The sequence below is a fragment of the Molossus molossus genome, unplaced genomic scaffold (assembly GCF_014108415.1).
Source record: "Molossus molossus isolate mMolMol1 unplaced genomic scaffold, mMolMol1.p scaffold_m16_p_8, whole genome shotgun sequence".
In the NCBI taxonomy this organism is placed as follows: Eukaryota; Metazoa; Chordata; class Mammalia; order Chiroptera; family Molossidae; genus Molossus; species Molossus molossus.
Genome location: NW_023425402.1, coordinates 23,749,295 through 23,775,524, shown reverse-complemented (window position 1 = coordinate 23,775,524; position 26,230 = coordinate 23,749,295). Strand labels below are relative to the sequence as shown.

The 26,230-nt window shown below is 42.8% G+C and overlaps 1 protein-coding gene across 4 annotated transcripts in view; it reads left to right on the top strand.

The window, feature by feature from the left end:
- The window catches only part of GCLC (glutamate-cysteine ligase catalytic subunit), a 44,182-nt gene extending 23,412 nt beyond the window's left edge, over window positions 1-20,770 (top strand). For 2 of the 4 annotated variants that reach the window (XM_036248333.1, XM_036248335.1), the window contains 14 exons: window positions 191-373; window positions 3,682-3,795; window positions 5,583-5,641; window positions 5,747-5,880; window positions 10,534-10,608; window positions 11,080-11,196; window positions 12,259-12,397; window positions 12,829-12,968; window positions 13,450-13,542; window positions 13,829-13,933; window positions 17,777-17,858; window positions 17,934-18,037; window positions 18,112-18,232; window positions 19,244-20,770. In XM_036248333.1, coding sequence (XP_036104226.1) covers window positions 191-373; window positions 3,682-3,795; window positions 5,583-5,641; window positions 5,747-5,880; window positions 10,534-10,608; window positions 11,080-11,196; window positions 12,259-12,397; window positions 12,829-12,968; window positions 13,450-13,542; window positions 13,829-13,933; window positions 17,777-17,858; window positions 17,934-18,037; window positions 18,112-18,232; window positions 19,244-19,455 — 1,678 coding nt within the window. In that variant the 3' untranslated portion in view covers window positions 19,456-20,770. The remainder of the gene's footprint in view (window positions 1-190; window positions 374-3,681; window positions 3,796-5,582; window positions 5,642-5,746; window positions 5,881-10,533; window positions 10,609-11,079; window positions 11,197-12,258; window positions 12,398-12,828; window positions 12,969-13,449; window positions 13,543-13,828; window positions 13,934-17,776; window positions 17,859-17,933; window positions 18,038-18,111; window positions 18,233-19,243) is intronic. The other 2 variants (XM_036248334.1, XM_036248336.1) reach the window with 2 other exon arrangements.
- Window positions 20,771-26,230: the final 5,460 nt, after the last annotated feature.

The following is a 26,230-nucleotide window of genomic DNA, read 5'->3' as shown; positions in this document are numbered from 1 at the left end:
ACCCAGAACTTTTAACCCTTCATAGTTGAAGAGCTATGAAAAATTAATGGTCTTTGGGAACTGTACAGTTTTGGGCTTCATTTATACTCAGTTTCTAAAATTTCTGAGGCAACTTATAAAAAAAACTTCTAAAAATTGAGTAGACTGCAGCAAAAGAATAAGATGGAGTGCACTTTTTTCTCCTCTTTAGCCACCCCACGCTTTGGAGACCAGAGTATGGGAGTTACATGATTGAAGGGACACCGGGACAGCCGTACGGAGGAACCATGTCCGAGTTCAACACCGTCGAAGACAACATGAGAAAACGCCGGGAGGAGGCGACTTCTGTATTAAAAAAAAATCAGGCTCTTTGCACAATAACTTCATTTCCCAGGTTAGTTCCCACATGAACATGTCCCAGCACACAGTTCAGAGCTTGAGGTTATAAAGAGAGCAAATCATGATGACCGAGCATTTGACCCTACAATTCTCCTAATTTGCAGACAGGTCATTTTTCACAATGTGCCTTTGATAGACTATAATGTTAGAGTTACAGGCAAACATTGCACGCCAGCTCATGGCTGGTGGTGGCCTGGAGCACTTGGGGAGAGCCGTTGTCTGAGCTTGGTGGGCGAGACCAGGAGGGACCACTGTGGCTGGTTGGCAGGGTGGAGGGAGCAGCACATCCTGGTGCCCCGCAGCTGGCCCTGTGAGGAGTAAGGAGTCCCTGAGCAAGTGCTCTTCTCATTCGCTGTAACTGTTGTTCACTCACATGTGTTTGCCTGCCAGCAAAGGGCGATGCTGGTGGCCGATCAGAGGGTCACATTGGAGGGCTGGCATCAGTGCTTCTAGGGCACTATTGGCACGTATTAACTGTAAAGAAAATTTTAGATTTGTCATCAAATCTAGTAATGGTTGAAAGTTCATAAAGTAAACATAAATAGTGAGATTATATGCTTAGCTTACAATGAGGCATATATATGCTACAATTATATGTAGAACCTGTTTGTGAGAAGACAGTTCTACCAAATTATCAATCTGATGGACGTATGGTCGAAATCTGTCAGAATGTGACCAAGTATGCTTACCTCCTCAAAGTTAAAAAAGCTTTGAGGATTGATATCTATGTCCTGAAACAGTTTTCACACCTTCTCCCCCCCCCCATGTCTGTAATGAACACAGACATCCAGAGTCATACCACGCGTCTCAGAAAAACTTGAATGAGATTTTTTGTTTTTAAAATTTCTATCGTCACATCTAAATAGTTGAAACCTTTTTTAAGCAACTTTCAAACATTTAGAAAAACCACTCTTATTTTCTGTGATTCCTTTGTTTCATTTGTGCAGACCACTCCCCTCTCCCTGTCAGAAATAAAAACCCTAGCTGGGTGAGGGTGGACAAGTTTGCTTGGAAGATAACTGGTTTGTCCCTTTGCCCCATGTTTGAAGGAGGAGGTAAAGAAACCACGACTGCCATTCACTTGGATGCATGAGTGCCTGCCCCACACCAGGCCCATGCAGTGACGGGGTGAGATCATGAGTGATAGTGAAGGGGCGTAGAGCAGAGAGTGTGATGTGGTTGTTAACAGGAGAGGAAAGGGAGGGGCTTCCTAGGGAGAGGGAGCTGCTTGAGCACAAATCCTAGGATGAGCTGGGGGAGCTGGAGTCTCTGAGAGAAGAAGGCCGGCCAGTGTGACGAAGGTGCTGAGAATGAAGTGAAATGTGGGGTAAGGCAGGTAGTTGATGGGCCACATTGTGTTAACTAAGAATTTTGGTTTCTGTCTTAAAAGCAGTAGGAGTCCTTGGGACGGTTGGGGTGGGCGGACAGCATCAGGTTTTATTTCTGCAACCCCTCACTTGGGCTGCAGAGTCAGTGTGGCTGTGGGATGGGTACAGGGCTTGCTAGGAGATGAGTAAGGGGCTCTCTCCGGGGAGACGATGGCAGCCTGCGTGGGAGTGGGTGGTGCAGGTGGACAGATCAAGAGATGGCAAAGCCAGCAGACCTGGGGGTGGAGAGGAGATGTCAAGGCTGTAGGTTAAATAATTATTATGAAATTTAGAATAATAAAGGTCAAGAAGTATATTACAGATGTTATTTGACAAGTTTTAGTGAACTGGAAAATTCAATATCTTTTTCTTTAATATTAGGGGGTCTACTTTTCACTTAGCAAATTAAAAAAAATTCTGTTTTGTAACACAAACCAGAATTGTTTTCTCTTACACTTTAAATTCAGGCATGTAAAATGTAAAAAACAAAACTAGCCATATGTTTTATGATAGGGAAGGTATTTTTGGAATTAAAAACGAAACAAGAATAATCTTTAGTTGTAGAAACCTCACCTTACATCCATAGTAAATGATAAGGGAAGTTTTATTTTGGAATCAAGAGTAAAAATAGTACTTGGTTTTTAAGTGTCCCTCTGTAAAGAGGCAAACTAGATAGTGTGGAATCGTAGTCCAAAACAATGGTCATAGGACAATTTAAGTTTAATCAGACGTACAGAACATGAAGAATTCAGTTCCCCAGTCACACTCGCCTCAGTTCAGTGCTGCAAGGCCACCTGTGGCTAGTGACCACATTCTGGGAGTGGACGGTGCAGGTGTTACTAAACATGGCCATCGCCATGGGCTGGGGGCAGGAGGCCGGGGGGATAGGAGGTGCTGATCTAGGAGAAAAGCAGCTGTGGGAGTTTGAGGATCTGAGCTCCGACTCCCCAGATCAACCAGTCCTGGCTGAGAATCCCCAGGCCCAAGTTTGTCTCTCTCCTAAAGGAGTTCTCCCTGGTTTCAGGCTCATGGTAAACAAGGCACAGTGCTGCAGAAGTCCCTAGCAACCCTGGGAACTTTCTAGATAAGATTAGCAAATTCAAATGTTATTCACAGGCAGAAGGGGTCAGCTAACAGGTTTCATTTTATAAAAGGTGGGGTTGAAAATAAGGTGTGGGCTAGTCTTGGCTCTGCACCAGAAGTTTTCTATCACTTTGACAAGAGCCTCTCCCTTGTTTTACTTCCACTAACTTCTCAGTCTGTTCTCCCTCACAGCACACTTACAATGACCTTATAATTCTTAACTGAAGAATGGGTGGTATCCCTGCAAGTATGTGGGATTGGAAAGTTACGCTTAGGGCTGCGTGCAGAGCTTCCTTTCTGTGTCGAACTACAACTCTTTAGGTCAAGTAGATGATAGGGTTGGGTTTCAGACTTCACAGGGAGATCTGGGTGGGTGAGGACACCTATAGAGATGCTACTTAATTTAATTTTGAGGGATTCATAGGGGGTCAAAAGGTAAGCCGAGAGTTAGAGCTAGTAGAAGAGGAAGCCTCAGAAGCTGTGGACTGGGGAACCTATAACCCCTCACAACTGACCTGACCAAGGGAAGGGATTTCTGGGCTGTGGGTCGTTGCTGTTAAAGGAAGAGATGGGTAGGATGTAAGGGGGTGTCCTGTAGACAGTGAGTGACTGGAAATAGAAGTTCGCTGATAAGGTCAGTAAAGGGCTGGAGTCACAAAAGAAGACCTCAGTTAATAAGATGAAGGCAAGGGGTGGTTGTAATGGGACACAATGTTTGTAAAATATCCGTGTGCTTGACCCTCGGAAAAGGGGAATCATAGACAAGGTATTTTAACAGAAGCAACGATGGTGAGACATAATTAACTCTTGGGGGGAAAAAATCCTATCTATTTAGTTCTTTAATTTGTTGTAGATTAGGCTGTCCTGGGTTCACGCTGCCTGAGTTCAAACCCAACCCAGTCGAAGGAGGAGCTTCCAAGTCCCTCTTCTTTCCTGATGAAGCAATAAACAAGCACCCCCGCTTCAGGTGAGTATGGCTCTGTTTAAACGCAGACGCCCCTCACTCAGATCCCTGCCTTCTGAGAGGACGCTGTTCCTGCCCAGGGATCCTTTTTGTGCATTGACTGAATTCTGGCTCCTTCTGTAATTAACCAGAGAAGACAGCAGGCACAGGTATATACACACACAAAAACAACCCCACCCCCACCACCTCTGTTCCGTGCTCAGAAGCCCAAGACTGCTTGATTGTTGCTTCCCGGCACCAGGCTTGACTTGCTCACTTCCAACTCATCTTAAAGTCATTAACTTAGCCACTGTCATCTCCCTCGGTGAACAGATTCTTTTCCATCCCAGTTCTGGAAACACGTGTTTTGGGAAGCTTTCCCTTAGTTATTTCTACCTTTTTCCCCTCTGTAAGTTACTACCAGTATCTGTGATCTACTTATTCCATTCTATATACCTTGATAATAAGGTAAAATGTACATCTACATAACACTCTCTACCTTCTGTTCTATTATCTTCTAGGTCTGTTAGTTTCTAGTTTAATTCTTGGGTTCAAGTTGCTTCGGGGCCCACACCAGTCTGATCTTGGCTTGGTACCTTGAGTCTCACCCATCATCCTGAACCTAGGCACCTGACCTAGAGTTAGGGATGTTGGGACTTCTGAATATTCATTTTAAAAAGAGGCCTGCACACCTGCTATATGCAAAGTCTTTGTGGGGAGACAACAATTGAAAGACTTAGTTCCCAACTTGAAATGTTAGTGTGTGAAGGGGGAAATAGAGATATTCAACTGCAAGAAAAGATAGATTATGACTGTCAAGAAAGGGCAGCACTGCCCTGGCCAGGTGGCATAGTTGGAGAGTCATCCTGTACACCAAAAGGTTGCGGGTTCAATCCCTGGTCAAGGCGCGTATGGGAGGCAACCGATTGATATATCTCTCCCCCTTCCTTTCTCTCTAAAAAAATCAGTGAAAACATATCCTCGGGTGAGGATTAAAAAAAAAATAATGGTAGCACTGAGTACTCCTTGGAGAAAGGAGGGTGCTTTTGACTGAGGGATCCAGCAGGCTTTGTGAGGAGAGAGGGCACTGAGCGGAGTCTCTAGCAGACTGTCCAGCGGGGTCACAATGCAAGCCACCAGTGTTACTTTAAATTTCCTAGTAGCCACATTAGAAAAATAAATGTAGACTTGATTTTATAATATATTTTATTTAACCCAATATATCTAAAATATTATTTCAACTTGTAATCTCAGTATTTTAGAAGTATTAATAAGAATTCTTTTTGTACTAAATCATCAAAACCTGGTGTGTGTTTTACCCTCACAGTGTATTTTTATTAGGACTAGCCACATTTGCCTACTAGCTTCTGGATGAGACATCACCAATCTAGAGGATAAGTGTTAACGCTGCAGTTCGAGGTGGGAGTAATGAGGTGTTGGGGCTCCAGAGACGCCTGGGGAGAGCAAGCGCTAAGTTTGGTTCAAGTCTTGATCGACATGGGAAGTGGTAGGAAAGCAGGGTGAGACCAGACCCTGAGGGCTCCAAACACTTGATCTGGTGAGTTACGAGGAGCTGGGGAAGCAGGGATTGAGCAGGTGAGAGAAGGGCAGTCTGGAGTAAGGGCCCAGGGGATGCGAAGCCTTCATTCCGAGTATCCCTCAGAGTATCTTAAGCCACATAAATTATCTATAGAGTGGCCTCAGAAGTTTGAAGGTATAGGATTTCACTCATTTACTTGTATGTGATCAAATTCTTCTTTTACATAATGGTCTTTGGTGACTGATTTATGACATTTGGTTGTCTGTTTCAGCACCCTAACAAGAAATATCCGACATAGGAGAGGAGAAAAGGTTGTCATCAATGTACCAAGTGAGTCCACAGAGAGGTGGTGGTTGGGAGAGGTCCCTGTTCAATTGTTTTTTAATCCTTGGCTCTCACCCATTCCTTTTTTTTTTTTTTTTTTTTAATATACAGTATTTAAGGATAAGAACACACCATCTCCATTTATAGAAACCTTTCCTGGTGATGACGAGGCGGCAAAAGCTTCGAAGCCAGATCATATCTACATGGATGCCATGGGGTTTGGGATGGGCAACTGCTGTCTTCAGGTACTGTTTCAAATACGCAGGCAGAGTGCCCTCACCCACTTTCTTTATAACTTCTCTTCGTTTGTGTTTTCATTTTAAAAATCACATTTAGTCAGGTTAAATGGTAGCTAGTATTAGCCTTTCTGAAAACCAGTGAATTTAGTAAATCCATTGGAAGCTATCTCTTGACAGAATTTACATAATCTACCATTCACTACAAAGATATGTATTTGTTAATTAACTTAAAATATGAACTATTCCCAGGTCCTTGTCTCTATTCTTTCTATATGCCTAATTTTTGCTGCCATCTAGTGACGGTGTAGCTCTGTTATAAACATTGCTCAGATGTGTTATTTCTGAAAATGAACTCGGATGGATGCATTCCAATGATTTTGTAATCCAAGGAAGGACTGTTTGGACTTTAAATGTCTGTATTCATGCAAGGCCATCTAGTAGTATAAAAAGAACAATACTTAACAGCCCATGTTTGCCTTGTCCCTGGCTAAGGTACACAGGAGGTAGAACAGCCTTTTGGGATCCACTCAGATCACTGGTGCCCCTGGCATTGACTGTGCCCGGGTCTCTCAGGCGCTGCTGGGTGGCATAGCACACAACCCAGCAGGCAGCATGGGGCCTGTGTACAGGGTTTGGTTGCTCTGGTGTTTGAGTAACTTCCTTCACTTCTTTTAGCCACAGTTTTCTCAGCATTTTAAGGAAGAGTTTATATTAAGGCCCCTTCTAGGTCTGACTCCAAACTAATATTTATTTCATTGTTTTTATTAATAGAAATATTTGTTTTAACCTTTAATTTGTTTAAAATCTTCTTAGAACAGGAATTGAAAATAGAAATTTTCAAATTGAAAAAATCAAATGAAAAAGAGTCCTCTTATTATTTTTCAAGGAGATTTTTTTTTCTAGTTCTAATTATTTCAGCTGATTGGAAACAGTGTCCTTGGAGTGGCACAAGGCTCGGCCCCCAAGTGTAGCCCCCTGGGCCTCCAGCCTGAGTGCTGTCCACCAAGAGGCCAAAGCACCAGCATCCTCATCTCAAGCAGTGTTTGCGTAACCATAGCAAATGTTTCAGTAACCACAGCAAGGATAAAACTTTTTCCCGACTTCCATAGGTAGTATAAAATATGTGGCTTCCAAACACACACGGGCCAAGAAAGTTTCCTTACAAATGGCCATACTTTATAACAAAGAGACCTCTTCACTCTTAACTGCATATCTGCTTTCCTATCTTAATTACAAATATTTCCAAAGAGAACTATTAACCTCTAGAACTTACAGTGCACGGCTTTACGATTCTGTTGGTGCTGTTGGAGCACCGCTTGCCTTTTCCTGGTTTAATATTAAACCTGAGTGTTTTGCCAGGGACATCACAGTTGTTCTGTTCCAGAGGGCTGTTCTTTCCTTTGAAATACTGTATTTATACAGATAAATGCGGTCTAGTGGTAGGGAGTTACATTTTTTACTGCTGGCAGATACAGTTTCCCATCCAATTTAAGCTTTGTCATGGGTTTAAGACTGAGTTTCTTTTTCTCACTGGCACGTTGAGACGCCCAGGTTCAGAACGCAAACAGTTGGCACAGATGGGAAGTGTGTGGCAGATGAGATCACTTCCCAAATCACACAGAAATTCCCGCTTTGCATCTCTGTAGTGGAACACTAGGACCTGCTTATTACGGTAAAGCAGAAAAATGGTTAAATAGTAATTTAAGATTAATGGAAAACTTACTTTACCAAAAAAAAATCATTTTAACCACATTTGAATTCTGACTCTTGGGGAGCTTTCGGGAATCATTTAATGAGTTCATAGCAGTAAGTTCATGCCTGTTGTAAGCGGTCTCCCCCCACCCTCACTCCAGGAAATCGCGTGGCTTCAAACTGGGTTCTAGATAAGTTTAGATTAGATATTTAGGTTTCTAGCATCTAGTTTTCATACTTCCTCTTTTTCCCCCTCTCATCAGTTTCCTGGTGACATTGCTTCTCTTTATATACACTAAAGGATACAAGAAGCCAACTGTTCATATATTTATACCTTTTTAAGGTATTAGAACTTTTTTCTTCCCCCACTTAAGCCATTATCCACAGTGATGTTGAATGTGGTTTGGTAATGATGATGTCAGCTCTAGAGTAAGGAAGTTAGTTAATAAGTAGATTTAGAATAACTAAGTCTCTGTGCTGTTGTAACTCAACTGTTGAATTGCAGGCACTAATTTTCTTAAGCATACTGGTCTAGGGTTGACTTTTTCAGGATTTGCCTATGGATCGTCTAATATGTGATAGGCCAGCTAAGAGAAAGCCAGTCAAAAAACTGAAAAGAAAAAATGCTTATCATAGTATCTTTTTAAAAACAAAAGGAATAGACACACACTAAAATACCCAAAAGTGATGAAATAGGACCTAAATAAATGAGAGATGTCTGTTCAAAAGAATTCAGCAAAAAAACACTTGGAACATTTAGGTGCTTGTCATCTCAAATTATTTAAGTTTGGCCTGTGGGGTCACAGTTTTTCAAGTATCTCACTATTTTATAAAAATAAAACTTATTTTTGCCCCTGTGTTATCCTCTTTAGCATCCTCATTCCTTCAAGATACTGTATTTGTTTAATAAATACCTATTAAGTATAAAGTGGGTGTCAGACACTTCTCATTTAGAACAGAGAACTCAAGGTAAATAGATCCTTGCTGTCCTGGAGCTTTTTGAGGGAGGGTCACAGCAGATGAGTGTGTAAATACTTTATTTAACCATCCCTCATTCCCCCACTTCTCATTTAACCTGTACCCATGCACAAACTAATTTGAGTCCCTGCGTCTTTGCAGAAGCTATCCTTCTGGTTATCAGTGAGCTAATTGCCAACGCTCCTCAATCTTTTTTATCTATTTTAACCCTTGATACTTTTATTCATTGATGTCTGTGACACAACTCTTCTCCATGTTGAACTAATTCGTAATGGTTGGTGAATTATTACATTTTAATGAAAACATGGCCTTCGCCTGGCCAGTGTGGCTCAGTAGATTGAGCATCATCCTGTGGACTGGTTTGATTCCCTGTTAGGGCACATGCCCAGGTTGCTGGCTCGATCCTCAGGGGCGTGCAGGAGGCAGCTGATAGATGTTTCTGCCTTTCTCTCTTAAAAAACAAACGAACAAAAAAACAAAACAAAATATAGCCTTAACATAGGAATTGTAGGAAGAAAACCTGTCTGAATGATTGTTTTCTGTAGTTCTCACACTGGCCTGAAATGCCACTCTGATTCAGCAGGTGCACCTGTGACTCTCAGAAAGCAGTTCTCAGCTTTTAAAAAGTACAAAGTTGAGACCTGGCTAAAACTATTGGAACTAACATGTTGGGATTGTAACAATAAACATACTCAAGTGCTTTTTCAAGTATTAAGCATTTGAATAATTTTCTGCAGCAACACTCATTAAAGAACTCTCATTAAAGAACAATGACAGAGGAAATTAGAACAGTTCCCAGTCTGCAGTTAATACAGATGTGCTGATACAACCATGATTTATATCCCTTGTTCCATCCACTGCTCCCAGTGCTCTACCCCAAAGAAGGTAGAACTTTTAGTGTCTTTTTGGTAATTGTTTATGGAGGATTTCTACTAATAGTGTGATCTTTTTCTCTGCCTCTTTTTTTTAATCCTCACCTGAGGGTATTTTTACATTTATCTTCAGATAGAGCAGGAGAGAGAGAGAGAGAGAGAGAGAGAGAGAGAGAGAGAGAGAGAAAGAGAGAAAGAAACATCGATGTGAGAGAGACACATCAATTGGTTGCCAGCCACACAACCCTAACCAAGGTATGTGTCCTTGGCAGGAATCAAACCCGGGACTCTTTGCTTTATGGGCTGATGCTCTACCGCTGAGCCATAATGGCCAGGGCTCTCTGCTTAACTCTTAAATGTGCTACTTACCTATCATGTACAGACTCTCTGGGTGATCTGCCCATCATGTAAGCCTACTCTCCAAATATTTCTCCAGCTCAGATTCTTCTTCTGGGCATCAGCCCTGGGACCAAGCCACTCTAGGCTTCTTTGTCTGTCTGTTCCTTGGCTTCGTAAGCCCATTGTGTCATGGTGCCTCTTCTGTGTGTCCTGGGAACACCTAAGCCACATCCTCACTTTCTCTACCTCACTGGTCACCAGATCCTGCTGCTTTGTTTTGGTATGTTCAACTTTTTCTTAGATGGTGCAGTGCTTGAACTGCTCTGCTGCCTCCAGTCTTGCCCTTTCCAAGCTAGTCTTCATCCTGCCACTCTGAACCCGTCCTTGCACCTCCAAGTCCCCTTTGTACCCAGCTGTACATAACCCCTCAGCCAACTGAAGTGAATGGGAGGCTCTTGAAAGAAACGAGCCAGCAGAAGAAGAAATGCCTTACTGAACTTTATCATTTATTTAGTGTCTTATTTTTCTTTCTTGACTTTTCAAACCTTATTAAACTTAGGCACATGGTTATTATATCAGCTGTGAACATGATTAAAGGCCATTTTCTAGCAAAATTTATCTAGGACAGCTTCTAAATAAAACCCTTGTATTAAATGTTTCATTAATGGAATGACCATTACATGCCAGGCCCTTCTCCAACCTTCTTCTCAGACACTTCATTCCTTAAAGGAAGATGTTCAAGATTCACTGTTGTTAACAACTTGCAATTCTTAAACAGGTAACGTTCCAAGCCTGCAGCATAGCTGAGGCTAGATACCTATATGATCAGTTGGCCACCATCTGCCCAATTGTTGTAAGTAGACATCACATCTTATTTTAAATACTTCTTTGTATAAAATAAAGACTGCATGCGTGAAATTTGCTGAGTGTGCTATTTAAGTCCACTTAAGACTTCATTCAGAAATGAACTAACATAGTTAATATGAAGGTTAGGAGCCAAGGGACTAAGAGTCTAAGCTTAGATGTTTACTATTGCTAGTAAGACATTTATGTGCAAAAATGTCAAGTTCCAGTGTAGTCTGCCATCTCCCCTCTTCCGTCCTTCCTGTCTTCACATTGCAGAGAGGAGGATGTAAGGGGATCAGCTCCAAGGATTTGAGGCACTTAGGTGTAGTTCACTACGAGAAACAGGCGCAGACAGCGCACGAGAGCTCTGTAGGGGTTGTGTAACTGATTCTTCTTGACCAGAGATAACTGCATGGAGTTTTTTCAGCATGTAAGTGACACTTTGTACCTGCAGGTGCTGACTTCTGTTTGTTTTTAGATGGCTTTGAGTGCTGCGTCTCCGTTTTACCGAGGCTATGTGTCAGACATTGATTGTCGCTGGGGAGTGATTTCTGCATCTGTAGATGATAGAACTCGGGAGGAGAGAGGACTGGAGGTGGGAATGATTTTTCCTTACTAGCCTTTTTATATCAAGCAGGTCAAGTGGAGTTATTGTAACTACTTGTGATTTTGAAGTTTCCCTTAAATTTTTATCTTGAGTAGGTGCACATGTGGGAAGAAATTCATGGGTTATAAAACCTGTCTTTGTGGTCTTTGGCTTTATAGTGTTTGTTTTGGGATGAATATGTGGGAAACATGATTTGGTTTGGGTGGGGAATTAATTTTCATCATTTGTTAAAATCTGTATTTGTTTTATCTTCTAAAATTAATAGTGCAGTTTAAAAAAAGATTTGGGGGGAAGTAATTGCTGATGGCTGTTTTTACCAAAAGGCTTTTTGGCGCTTCCGAGTGCTTTGTACATGATGCTTTCTGCCGTGGAAAGTGTACACTGCTGGTAAAGATTTTTTTACCCCATAGACAGGGTTAAGTTTTGCCTAATAAGGTTGGTTGGTGCCTCTTGTTTGCATGTTGAACTGTGACCTTACATTTCTCCAACCAAGAGTGTCCATCAGAACCACCTCTGGAGATGTTTAAAAAATAGACACCCAGGCCCATCCTAGGCCTAACGAGTATCTCTAGTGCTGGAGCCTTGACGTAGGTGTTTTTAAAGGAGCCCTCACAGTAATTCTGGTGTTCTCAGCCAGGACCGCACTATTGGTGCTCTGGTCTTCATGCAGTTGTTCATAAATTGTTGAACATACTTTCTAAAAATAAATGAACTTTAAAGGAGAAATCATTCTGATAGCTTTCTTTTATGTTATAGGATTATCATCATTTTTGCTGTCAACCCTGGCATTTATTTTTCAAGCTTAATAAGAATGAAGGTGATCTGCTTTAAAAAAGCAGAAAAGTTCAATTATATTTACATCATATCAGGAAAAAAGGCTACTTAATTTCTCTCCAGGCTTTTAAAATATAGTTTTCCCTAATACTTGTCAGTGTTAACTTCTTTTGAGGGTCTTATTTTAAAGTTGGACATTTTAATATACTTATTTGGGGCATTAGTTTATCTCCAGATGACTTTATATTGCATTCATTCAAATTTTTTAAATTTTAGCCACTGAAGAACAATAACTATAGGATTAGTAAATCCCGATATGATTCAATAGACAGCTATCTATCTGAGTGTGGCGAGAAATATAATGACATCGACTTGACAATAGATAAAGAAATCTACAAACAGCTGTTGCAGGAAGGTGAGCATCCATGCCTTTTTTTTTCATGATTTGATTGTACGCCTTTAGTTCTTCAAAACTCTTTTAAACTTTTTTGCTGACTCCTGGTCTGGTTTCTGTTTTTAGTGTGAAGTCTCTAACTTTTCTTAGGAGGCTGCTTGTTCCTAAAGTTTCAAGTTCCAAATACTTGTGAGATCTTCTTGACTTTTAGCAAAAGGAACTTACTTTGGAGGTCTGTATCTAGGTCCACACCAGTGCCCCACAGGCATTGTGTAAGTAGCGAACAAAACTCGGACACTGCCCCAGAGCCCATAGGATAAGATCCTGGGCGCCATGAGAGTACTGAACACACCAGCCATTGCTTGAGCTTCTAGATACCCGCTCTTCAACCCTCCTGAGCTGTCCTCTCTTCTTGCGGGATGTAGAGAACAGTGGAGTCTTGGGCTCTGCAGTGAGCCCAGGGTGCCCTCTCTCTGCAGGCATTGACCACCTCCTGGCCCAGCATGTCGCTCACCTCTTTATCAGAGACCCGCTGACGCTGTTCGCAGAGAAGATACACCTGGACGATGCCAATGAGTCTGACCATTTTGAGGTATTTCCTGTTTTAAATGCATTTTACTTCACTACTCAAGATGGAGACAGTTTTCTAAGAAATTAGTGACAGTAGAAATTGCATATGCCTTTCATTACCCAGTGCAGTAAAGAACTAAGACAAATTTTAAATTGTTTTGGAGTACTTTTATTATGATTCTTATTGGTTATGTCTCCAATTCTAAATTTCTTGTTGGGTATTTTCTTGTTTGCATAATGGTGAAAAATTCAAGCGTGGTGCATAAAAATAACTTGATCAGTTATTTCAGTGCTGCTCACTTGTCACCCAACTTTTGTTAAACACTTGGCTGCTGGTTTTCCTAGGGGGTCACACTCCAAGAAAATCTTAAATTGTACCTTTTTGTAATTGAAGAGTATTAAGTATGGACAGTGAACAATCTTCCCTCATGAAATATCAAATCATCTTAATATCTTCTTGGACCTATGGAAAGTTGATTTTATTTTCTGCCTTTTTATTATAGAATATTCAGTCCACAAATTGGCAGACAATGAGATTTAAGCCTCCTCCTCCAAACTCAGATATTGGATGGAGAGTAGAATTCCGACCCATGGAGGTAAGACTCGCATCAGCAGGAACGAACTCACATGCACCTGTCCTCTGGCAGCCTGCCACCCTCTGAGGCTCTTATCAGAGGCTTCTGAAGGCAGTACAGACCCAGTGTGCGCACCTTCTGAGCACGTCCAGAAGCTAAGGAGGGTTGATTTCTGAGAACAGATTGTAGACAGAGGGCTTCCAGATCCAGATGGGGAATTAGGGAATGATGCGATCTGAGGAGGACTTTGTTGGGGAATAAGTTTGTGTGGTGGGTTTATAACTTTTCTGGGCTCCTGCTTGTCTAGGTTCAGTTAACAGACTTTGAGAACTCTGCGTATGTGGTGTTCGTGGTGCTGCTCACCAGGGTGATCCTCTCATACAAACTGGATTTTCTCATTCCACTGTCAAAGGTAAGACCATGTTTCAGTCTAGTGCTGGGTCTGGATATCTGTAGACTACTCTGTTTATTTATAAATCATACTTATTTTAAATCTGACCTCAGAGTTGTTCACCCTTTAGAATAAAATGCTTCTCCCTCCACCCTGTTCTTTTTTTCCTTTTTGATACTACATGGTTGAGACCCCAAAAGAAATTGCTAACAGTAGTGCCTTACTCAGCCCATTAGGATGATGGTTGGAGCGAGTCCTACATACTGATTTCATTCTTCTTCAAATCTGATTTTGGTTATGGTATTAAAATAACTGCTGGAGTACAGGGACAGGCACCTCAGTGGGACCAAACTGGAGAATGTAGATGGCATTGGACTATCATAAAAACAAATTGGAGTTAATCAGCACAATAAAAAAACAGAAAAGGAAACTTCTGGAAGCAGTTTCCTGGCAAGCCCTCAGAACAGTTCCAGGCTGTGAGGCAGCAAATAGAGGCCTTTGGTTCCTGGGCCAGTAGGTGTCTTGGCGCAGAGAGGGTCTGGGAAAGACTGTGAGGCAGAATGAGGGGTGTCTGTTGAGGTTTCAGGGCAGAGAGAGGAGAAGTAGAGCAGCCTTGTCTCCAGAATGGGAGGAGGGAGACGAGCCGCCCAGCCTATCATCGGCTCCCTCCCTCCAGTGGGTTCTCAGCTGCACCTGTCCCACCCACACGCCCTGAAGGAAGTCCCTGCCTGCCCTTCACACCCAGGCCCAAGGGGACCCATAGAACTCTATGGGCCCACGTTGCCCATGTGGGTGTACCTGTTGGGGAGAGCAGCCTATCTAAGGCACAGTGCATGTAAGCTACCAGTCTAAGCCTTTATTTAGAAATACGAGTAGAGAGAAGGGCCTGGCCGGGCCTGCAGAGTATATTATCCTCAGTGGAACAGTTAATTCAGGAAATTGGAAAGAGCTCTTAAAGAAGTTCTGACTGGTGCCCTAGAAGAAATTCTAGAGAAGGGTCACATCCATGAAGCAAGCACTGTGGACCAAAGAGCAACTGGGGAATAGTTGTGAGAAACAGAGAACACGAGAGCCACAGTTTTAAAACGCAGTGTGCGTACCAGTAGAGCAGATGCTGATGAGCAAAGCCAGTGATTTGAGGACTGAACCGAGATCCATCCCAGCAGATGGCAAAGAAACGGAAGCTGGAAAAAGTGAAACATGGGGGATTGCTTTGGGAGGTTCGCTGTTGGTGTAATAATCTAGAAGAAAAGAACGGTCTGTGTAAAAGAGATGCGAGATACGATAATCAAAGAAACAAGGCTATTTTCCCTGTAAGAGTCCATTAAGGCTGAGACAGAAACATTTAAAAAATAACCCAAATCTAGGGATTTCTGAATATCAAAGACCAAAATCCACTGTCTGCAAAGGAGATAAAATTAGGATAACTGCCAAGAGGGGGAGAAAACCAGTTGATATCACTTCTCATCTACAACATTAAATAGTAAGAGGTCGAGAAAAGTCTTCAGCTCCTGAGGGGTGAGGAGTATAACCATCAGTTCTCTTCCAGGTGATTCTATCAAAACTTGAGATTGTTAGGGCTAACAGGAGGCCAGAAGTTTTACTAGTGAAGGGCTAGTGGAGGAGAGGGATGATGGATACTCCTTAATGCTCAGCATTTAGAGAGAATTTCAAAGTACTTGTTAAAAGTAAGAAAAACGACTAATTGTATAGAAATGGGATTTACTACTTTTAATCTGCCAGCTGAAAGGGGGGAGAATAAAGAAACTTCCTAGTGCCATAGAAGTGGGTGTGGGTTAGGGCCCTGGCAGGACAAAATAGCCCAGAGAACATAAAATGGTTAAAAAAAAAACAAATTTGAATGAATTCTCCTATTAAAAAGCTGAAACAAATTATTTTAAATAGCAACATAATAGCTTATGTTGTGTTGTTTGTATATGTCACAGTGGTTCTCAACCTTCCTAATGCCATGACCCTTTAATACAGTTCCTCATGTTGTGGTGACCCCCAACCATAAATTTATTTTTGTTGCTACTTCATAACTGTAATTTTGCTACTGTTATGTTTTAGGCGACCCCTGTGAAAGGGTTGTTCAACCCCCAAAGGGGTCGCAACCCACAGGTTGAGAACCGCTGGTATATGACATACCTAAAATAAGGACAAATGTGGGAAATAGAGAGCTACATGGTGACCTGTTAAAAAGATAGTGGTAATGACAAATTAAGTGTGAGAAAGATAGTATTAAATGAGATAGAGAAAGCAATTTTTTATGCTTTTCCAAGATAATGTTAGACTTGTGATTCTTTTTATACCATAAAGTGTAGCAAACATTTCTCGGAAGCGTAAGAAGCATGCAAAGGCATTGTAGTATATAGCAAGTAAGATATGGCTTTGGTGTGAGCAGGAAGTTCATAAATCACTTGTGCTACTTACTAGCTTTTTATCACGGGCAAGTTACTTACCCTGTCAGTACCTCAGTTTGCATGTGTAGAATGGGAATAAGTGGCCTGCCACGTGGATCGTCATGGAGGTAAGTCACCTCGAGTGTTACTTAGTAACTGACAGGTCACATAATCAAAGAATGAGGAAGGCCACAGGGAAGTTAAATGACATGGAGGCCACATAACCAAGCTTATTAACCATCACAAATCTCATACCACGGGCCATCTTTTTACCATACAGGGTGCGTTCCCACCAACATTCAACAAAAGGATATTGATGTTGAGAAATTTAACCATTGGAAATTTAAAATGTTTTTTAAATGTATGTGCCCTGACCAAGAATTGAACCCACAACTTTCTGGTGCATGGGACGACACTCCAACTAACAGAGCCATACGAGCCAAGGCTAAAATATACTTTTAAAAGAGGATTCTTAATACCAGAAATTAAAATGACTAAGAAAAAAATTATTAGAAATAAAAACATTTATAACCATGGTAGACTTTGTGCCTTCATGCTAGTTCAATGTGACCCTCAAACCTGTCTCTTTATATGTTGAGATTTCCCTAAGATTTCATTATAGCTCTACTTTGAAGAAGTGGTGAATTCACAAATGAAGAGTTTTGGTCTTGTGAATAAGTTGACATGGCCAGGGCCATCTGGTGGGCTCTTATGTTCCTCTGCCCCGAGGGCTAACCTCTTCCAGATCTGATTGCAAAGTGAGGCAGCACAGCCCGGGCGGGGGTGCAGACGGATGACGACGACACTGAACTGGAGTCAGGAGGACTGGGTTCTCTGCCTTTTCTGTGCATCTGTGTTGTGTAAAGGGAACCAGCCACCTGCCCTCCAGACAGATTTCTTTTGCAAGGTTTAGTCACAAAGGTGCTTTGAAGTGCAGGCAGCCTAGTAAGTATAGGTTTTTGTTTGTTTTTCAAGATAAGTTTCCCTGAGAGTTTCCCCACTGCTGTTAAAAAGCACATACCAGCCCTGGCCGGTTTGGCACAGCGGTTGGAGCGTCCACCTGTGGTACAGAGAGACCCGGGTTCGGTTCCCGCTAAGGGCACGTACCTCGGTTGCAGTTTGTCCCCGGCCCTGGTTGGTCGTGCGGGTGGCAGCCACTCGATGTGTCCCTTCATGTCGATGTTTCTCTCTCTCTCTTCCTCTCTCTCCCTCCCGCTCTATCTGAACAAAAAATGGAAAAATGTCCTCGGGTGAGGATAAAAAAAAAAAAAAAAAAGCACATACCAATTTGTGGTTGAGCAACACAGACCCCACGTAAAAGTAAAAAGTCTTTTTCAACCAGAAGGCATGGGCAGGACAGTGGAGTTCTTAAGGGAGGTTGGTCCTGGCCGCGGACGTGAGGAAGGCCCTCCTGTCTGGTCAAGAATGTTCCGACTTAGCCCTGCATATTTTTCTCCCCTAGGTTGATGAGAACATGAAAGTGGCACAGAAACGAGATGCTGTACTACAGGGAATGTTCTACTTCAGGAAAGATATTTGCAAAGGTATGACCTCCTCTTGGATTTCTCAGGTCATGTAGGCTACAATAGGCCACTAAAGCTGCTCTGCCCTGTTGGTAGGTGGCAACGCCATGGTGGATGGCCGGGGGAAGGCCCAGCCCAGCACGGAGCCGGCCGCAGAGGAGTACGCCCTGATGAGCATAGACACCATCATCAATGGGAAGGTAGGGGCCTGTGAGCACACTGCGCTGCCGACACCTACAGGCAGGGAGCTCATGGCACGTCCCGCTTCTTGCAGGAAGGTGTGTTTCCCGGGCTGATCCCGATTCTGAACTCCTACCTTGAAAACATGGAAGTGGATGTGGACACCAGATGTAGTATTCTGAACTACCTAAAGCTGATTAAGAAGAGAGCATCTGGTATGGTATCCTTTGCTTTCTTTTCTTACTTAAAAAAAAAAAAAATCTCATAATGTAGGCACATCAAAATCTTACAATACTCAGTTTCTTAAAGCTGTCTTTTAAAGGATGCATTTATCAGTGCACACCTTTTCACACTTTGACATCTCTGTAATTACATATACCATGTAATCTTTGATAGTCACAGTTTAATTAGCAGTGCTTTTTTTTTATACTGATGCATAAAAAAGTGGTGCATCTTTTAAGTCGATGGCATAGTGGACCTTGTGAAACTATCTGAATTGCCGAGTCGTCACTTAAGTCCAGCTGTGTTCATTGTGCACCATCATGGGCTCTTTTTATAGGACTGGGTGACTCTGTAGGTTAAATAACAACACAGCTAGGATACCTGGGTCTTCAGCCTGCCTGCTTGCAATGAGCATCCCCAAGAACCCCCTTCTCTGTTGGCTTTGAGGTTGCAGGTGCCGTTCCTAGGGGAGTTCTCAGCTGTGAACAGAAGCAACAGTGATGATGGTAACGGCACCTTGAGGCTTCTGTAAACTTTCTGGAGTCCCAAGGAAATACCCCCAAATGGTGTACCTGCCAGTCTCTCTCCCCATTCGCTCTACTTCCTATTGATTCTCTCCACCTCTTTGACCAGAGGTCGCTCTGGCAAACTTGGGACCTACTGTCCTCTGAGCTAGTCTTGTGACACGGTCAGCATATGTGGTCTTCATCCTCTGGCCAAGTGGGAGGACGTGTGCCGTAGTACACATGTTGGCGGTGCCAGTGGTCGCGTGGGTAGCACCTCACAGCAGCACTGCGATGTGTGTGCTGCCGCCTGCGGCCCAAGTTCCTTCCCAAGAGGAAGTCTCACACACTGTGGAAAACATGCTTTCCAGCCCCTGCCACCTGGCTATACCAAAAGGTCAAATCTGGACTGTGTTTATCTTGGCCACTAACTGTCAACTTATTTTTTTAAAAGCACTACTATTAATTTAAAGTGTCTTAAAAAAAAATTTTTTTTTTCAGGAGAACTAATGACAGTCGCCAGATGGATGAGGGAGTTTATCGCAAACCACCCTGACTACAAGCACGACAGTGTAATAACTGATCAAATGAACTACAGCCTTATTTCAAAGTGCAATCAGATTGCAAATGAATTATGCGAGTGCCCGGAGTTACTTGGACCAGCCTTCAGGAAAGTAAAGTACAGCGGAAGCAAAACCGGCTCCTCCAACTAGCCGTCTGCAGAGGGAGGTCACTGCTGTCCCACCGGGGAGCCCTGCAGTCCGCCGGCCGGTGCGGGCGAAGCCGGGCCGTAGGACCGTCCTGTCTCCCGGCCAGTCGGCCAGAGATGGATTTAGAGGCTACGTAGGTAAATCTAGAGTTTATACAGTGAACATGTACATAGTAAAGTATTTTTATGATTAACAATGTATTTTAATAACATATCTCAAGTCATTGGGGACTGGCTTGTACATTTTTCAGTTCTTACTCTGGAGCAACAACTGAGCAGTTTTGTAAATGTGATTTACTAGTAATTGTACTGTATCTGCATTCCAGAGTTCAAAACATTGTACATTTTTTGTTTTGTTTTTTAAAGACTTCACCTGGGAACTGATTCACTGAAATTTATCACTTTATTTTAAAAAAGTTTGTCTTGTTAATTTTCTTTGAGTCATCTCCTTTATTTTGTATATAAAATCAGTGTCGAATCCATTGAAGGGCTTAAGGTGCCAGAAAGCCAAGGTTATCCCTTATCTGTTTCTTTTATAATCGGAATAGCTAACCACTAAGTAAAATCCATTGAACTGATGGCAGTTATGAAAGGTACTTTCCTTCTTTAAATGTGATGACTCAGGCACTAAGTTTGAAGAGAACTCTGTAGGAAAGCAGGGGACTGTTACCCTGAGTTCCCGCGTAGTGGTTATTGGGGGTGGTTTTCTTCCTGTGCATAATATACAGAGTATTGTCAAAAACAGCACCCGCTCTCCTGTTGTGGGCCCTGTCTATTTAAATTTGCAAATGAGGTGCAGTTGCTGAAGCTTCTGTTTTGTTACTTTTTCTAGTTTTCAGTAAGCATATCGACAGACATTCTTCTAAAAGCCATTTGCTCTCGCTTTTACTCTACATGCTGCTTATGACCTTCTCTGTGAAACTCGTCAGTAAATCATGCACTAAGTTTTGTGAATCAGGACCCTACATGTTTAATTGTAAATAATTTAAGTTTCACATAATTGTTAGAGCATTTTGTTGAGGTTTTTTTCCCTCACTTAAAGTCTTACCTGCTTCAGAAATAACTATGTACAGTAGATTATGCAAACCTTAATAGACATCAATATTTAAACTGTAATGCGAATTTTAAGAGAATGTGATAAAGCTGCTTCCACTAAGCCTGTTTATGTAAAAACTAGGGTTTGTGCTATATTTCATACATGCATTTTGGAGAGTTAAAGAATGCCTGTTTTTCATTTGCAGTTTGCTTATAAATCAGGTTGTAAAAAGGCAGATAAACTAAAATGTTCATGGTACAAGGAAATAAAAGAATGGAATTAGCATTCTGAAAACTCTTGATTGCATGAGTTCTGCAATTGAAGGGATGGTATGGGGTTTGCCTTTTTAATTAGCTCACACATTCTGTGAACTTATTTTTCATTGCAATCCTCAGATGTTTTTAGAAAGAAGCATAGTGACAAAAACAGATGCCTCTCTCCCCTGTAGCTGTCAATCCCTGTGAGGGGAGGTTCTTGATGTTGGGCTGAAATGACAGCTGGGCCACTGGAATTTTTTTTGAACTCTCCACACCTGCCTGAGCGGGAGACACTTCAGGCAGCTGTTCTCGTCCCCTGGCTGTGGATCAGCATCCCTCTCACCCCCGAGTTCACGTGAGCATGTTCTTGGGCCAGAGCTCCGACTTCACCTGAATGACCCTAGGGCAGTGCTTGTCAAACTAATCTGTACACAGATTTTTGGGGTCTTATTAAAGGGCACATCCTGGCTCTGGGGTGGCCCCGCGCTTCTGCATTTCTAACAGGCTCTCAGGTGATGCTCCTGGTCCTTGGGCCACAGTGTATAACATGGGCTTAGGTCACTTTCTGTACCCACGTTACAGACACAGCAGCTGTGCATCGCAAAGGGCACGTGATTGTCATTTAGTGGGTTGTATCCACAGTTCTGTTACTGAACACCAGGTAATGGTACTGTGTCGCCAAGACAAGAAGGTGAGTCTCGCCTCCTGAGCTTTACTACCTGCACACAGCCGAACTGTAAACACTGAGAGAAGTAAAAAGGGCTTTCTCCTTGGTGGCCCAGGCTCCCAGCCCCTCACTCAGAATACACCTTAACCCACTCTTAGCCCAAAGTCTCGTTTCCTGCCCGCCCATTTCTCCTGGGTCAAGAAGAGGGCTTCCTGGCCCCGGGATGCCGCTACCGGAAGTTGGTTTCTCACTGAAGCTGTTCGGGAGCCGTTCAGACATGGAGGGAGCTTGCCTGGGCCGCCTCCAGCTAAACTGCCTCCTGACACAAAATTAACCAAGTGACATGTGGGGGCCAGGGTGTGGTGCAGGTGAGGCCACATCCCTGAGGAGCTGAAGGAAGATTTCTGGGGACCTGAGACCTTTCAAAGAGAAAGGTGGAAGGATCCTTGGAGCAGCAGGCAGTGCTGGCTGGGGGGGGGGGGGGGGTGCGGCCCCGGGAAGCGTGCCCGTGATGCCAGGCCTTCCAAGTGCTGGGTTAGAGAAGGGGCCCTTTCAGAACGGTAAATAGGCGGCTTAATTGCAAGGTGTTTAGAGGTGCTGCTACTAAGCTTTTCATTTAGGTTGTCTCCCCTTTTTTTTTTTTTTATCCTCACCCGAGGACATTTTTGCATTTTTTGTTCAGACAGAGCGGGAGGGAGAGAGGAAGAGAGAGAGAGAGAAACATCGATGTGAAGGGACACATCGAGTGGTTGCCACCCGCACGACCAACCAGGGCTGGGGACAAACTGCAACCGAGTTACGTGCCCTTAGCGGGAACCGAACCCGGGTCTCTCCGGACCGCAGGCCGACACTCTAACCGCTGAGCCAAACCGGCCAGGGCAGGTTGTCTCCCCTTTCCCTGGAAATAAGCCACTGAGTTCTACCAGCTGCTCTCCATTATGCTTTTGTGTAAATACTGAACATACATGCCAAGTGACAGAAGAGTGTAAACTGGAGGGGAACTGATGAGGTCTGGACTAGAGGTGAGACCTTGGTGGGTGGCCTTTGCTGGCAAAGAGACACTCTTTAGCCTGTTCGGGTTCTTGGCAGGGAGCTGAAATAGGCTGGGAAACCCCCAAACCCCTCACACTCCTGACGTTCTGTGACATGCAGCGTGACAAAGCTGAGTGTGGCAGATGCAGCAGGAGAGAGCAGCGGTGCCACCAGCTTGGTCCTCATGTCAAACCAACTGCAAAGCTGTGATAGTCGCAATGGAATGATCTGTGCGTCTACTGTTCTGCCAGTGCCAAAGGAACAGAACAGAGCCCAGAAGTGCACCTGTGCGTACGTGGTCAACTTACGACACAGGAGCCAAGAATATATATACAGCCTCTTTACTACATGGTGTTTGGAAAACTAGACCACTCTCTTATACCATTTACAAAAATTAAGTCAGTATGAATTAAAGACGTGAAAATCAAGACCTGAAACCATCAACATTCTAGAAGAAAACAGCTGGTAAGCTCTTTGATATTGGGCTGGTGGTGATTTTCTTTAAACATGACACCAAAAGTAAAAAACAGGTGGGACTACGTTAAACAGAAGTTTCTGCACAGCAAAGGAAACCAACAAAAGGAAACCTACTGAATAGGAGAACATATTTGCAAATCATATCTCGAATAAGGGACTAATATCCCCCAAATAGGAATAACTCCTACAACTCAATAGTAAAACCTCCCAAGCATCCCAGTTTAAAAATGGGCAGCAGGTCTGAACAGACATTTTGCCAAAGATTGGAAAAGATGTTTAACGTCACTAAACATCAGGGAAATGCAAATCAAAAGCACAGTGAGGTGTCACCTCACTTCACACCTGTTAGGATGGGTATTTGGTAAAAGTTGAGAAAAGTGTTGGGTGAGGATGTGGGGGAAAAGGAACCCCTGTGCGCTGTTGGTAGGAATGTAAATTGGTACAGCCACGATGGAAAACTGGAGTTGCCTAAAAAAACTTAAAAATAGAACTACCATACGATCTAACAATTCTAGGTATTTATCTGAAGAAAATGAAAACTGACTTGAAAATCTATCTGCACCTCCATGTTCATTGCAGCATTAATAGCCAAGATAATGATAATGGAATCAACCCAAGTGTCCACTGATGGGTGAATCAATAAAGATGTGGTATATATACATACAGTGGAATATTAGCCATAGAAAAGGAATAAAATCCATTTTAGAATACGTCACGGGTTTGTAACGTAGAGCATGGTGACTGGTTTATCATGTGGTACTGCATATTTGAAAGTTGCTGTGAGATCTTAAAAGTTTTCCACAAGCAAAACAATGTGTGTGTGACTGGCAAATGGACGTTAACTAGACTTGTGATCATGTCACAGTGTGTACAAATATCAAATTATGTTGCACACCTGAAATCCATCATGTTGCATGCACATAAATTATACCTCGATAAAAAAGCCACAGACGAGAGCACAATAGAAAAGGAAGAACTGTTACACATACCATGGGTGTCTCACACAGGTCACACTAAGTAAAGAAGCCAGACCAAAAAAGGATTATGATTCTATTTCTAAGTTCAAGAACAGACAAAACTAAGTGACAATGATCTCAGTCCCACCAGTGGTTACTGCCTATTAGAAAGACCTAAAATAAAACTTGTAGAGTGCTAGACACATTCTGTATCTTCATCTGGGGGATGACTTGTGCATATAAGTATGTTTAAAAGTCCCTGAGCTGTGCAGTCAAGGTGAGTGCATTTTACACATTTTATGGATGTGATTCCTCAAATAGGAAAAAAAAAAATGGGGGTAAAGATTCAGAAGGGAGGAGGGAATAAAAGGAACTTTTCTGAGTAAAAACTAGCTCTCTTCTGTGGTGAATGACTGCATTTTTATACCTTTTGAATACATTGTGCTTTCATTGTCGCTTGTTAATGAAAGCAGTTTAACAGCTAATGTCTCAATCAAAAGTATTGTGTTTTGCCCTGGCCGGTTTGGCTCAGCAGTTAGAGTGTTGGCCCACCGACCAGAGTCGTGGGTTCAATTTTGGGTCAAGGGCATGTACCTCCATTGCAGTTCGTCCCTGGTCCTGGTTGGGGTCATGTGGGAAGCAACCAGTTGATGTGTCCCTCTCACATCGATGTTTCTCTCCCTCCCTCCCACTCTATCTGAAGATAAATATGGAAAATGTCCTCAGGTGAGGATTACAAACAAACAAAAAGTACTATGTCTAAGTTTCCTAGAAAACGTGTCAGGCTGGGTTCGGAGGGGATGCAAGGACTTCTAGCATAAAAGTATTGCACACAGACTTGTTCTAATCCTGGTATGTGTACGTACTAGCTGGTGACTTGAGTGATATAATTTCTTCATCTGCAGAGACATGAGCAGTCTTTGCAGGGATGCTGCGGGGCAAACCACATAGAGTGTTCAGGCGAGATATTTTTACCCTCTACTCTTTCCCCCTAGAGAACCAGGGGACACTATTGTATTTAAGGTGACACAATCTGTATCTACTTTATACCAACATATTTTCTTAAAGGTCTCCTTTGAAATAATTGACCCAAGAATGCAATGGAAAAGTCAGCAGAGAAAAACAACCACGTTATATAGACAAGTTAGAAACTAACATTTCTGGGGAAGTCTGGCTGGTGTGGCTCAAGGGTTGAGCATGGTCCGATGCACCAGAAGGTCCCTGGTTCGATTCCCAGTCAGGGCACATGCCCGGGTTGTGGGCTTAATCCCCAGTAGGGGGCATGCAGGAGGCAGCCGATCAATGTTTCCCTCATCACTGAAGTTTCTATCCCTCCCTCTCCCTTTCTCTCTCTGAAATCAATTAAAAAATATTTTTTAAATAAAATTTCTGGGAGAAAAACAAACATGAGAATGTTATGTTTTTCTGTCCTTAGTTTCACCTCCTAACCACAGATGTGAGTTTCCTAGAACCTTCCCCCCACCCCATAGCCTGAATGGTTTATTCACACTGCCAAAAAGTGGAAATAACCCCAAATGTTCATCGACTGATGGATATACAAATGGTGGTATAGCCATACAGTGGAATATTATTTGGCCCCCAAAAGAGTGAAGTGCTGATACATGCTACAACACGACCCTTTAAAACTTGTGCTAGTGAAAGAGGCCAGGTACCAAAGACCACACACACACACTATGATTCCATTTCTATGAAATATCCAGAATCGGCAAATTTACAGAGATAGAAGATTCATGGTTTCCTAGGGCTGGTGGGGGGTGGGGGGAGTGGATTGGGAGCAAATACTAATGGGAATGGGGTTTCTTTTCGGGTGATGAAAACGTTCTGGACTTAGTGGTGATGGTTGCCCAATTAAATAAGTATACTAAAAACCACTGAATTGTACACTTTAAAATTGTATACTTAACATTATATAAATTACATCTCAATAAAGTTGTTACGGACGGACGGACGGAAGAAAAGAAGGAGAAAGGGAGGGAGGGAGGGAGGGAGGGCCCTGACATATTCAAGAAATAAAAGCCAGTGTGGTTGGAGGACAGTGAGTGGTAGGATGCATGCATTCATTCATTCATTCATTCATTCATTCATTCATTCAAAAACATGTATTGTGTGCTTCCCATATGTTCTAGACATTGTGGATACCACATTAACTATAACAAAACTCTGTCCTTATGTGCTTAAGTAACCGGCACTTATTCAATGTGAGACATTGTACTTGCTGTATGTATATCAACTCAATATTCATAACGATTCTACACCAGCAGTTCACAGGTTAAACCACCCACCTGGCTCTGCATTCATGGAGCCAGGACCCCAGCCTGCAGCGCAGCTTCATG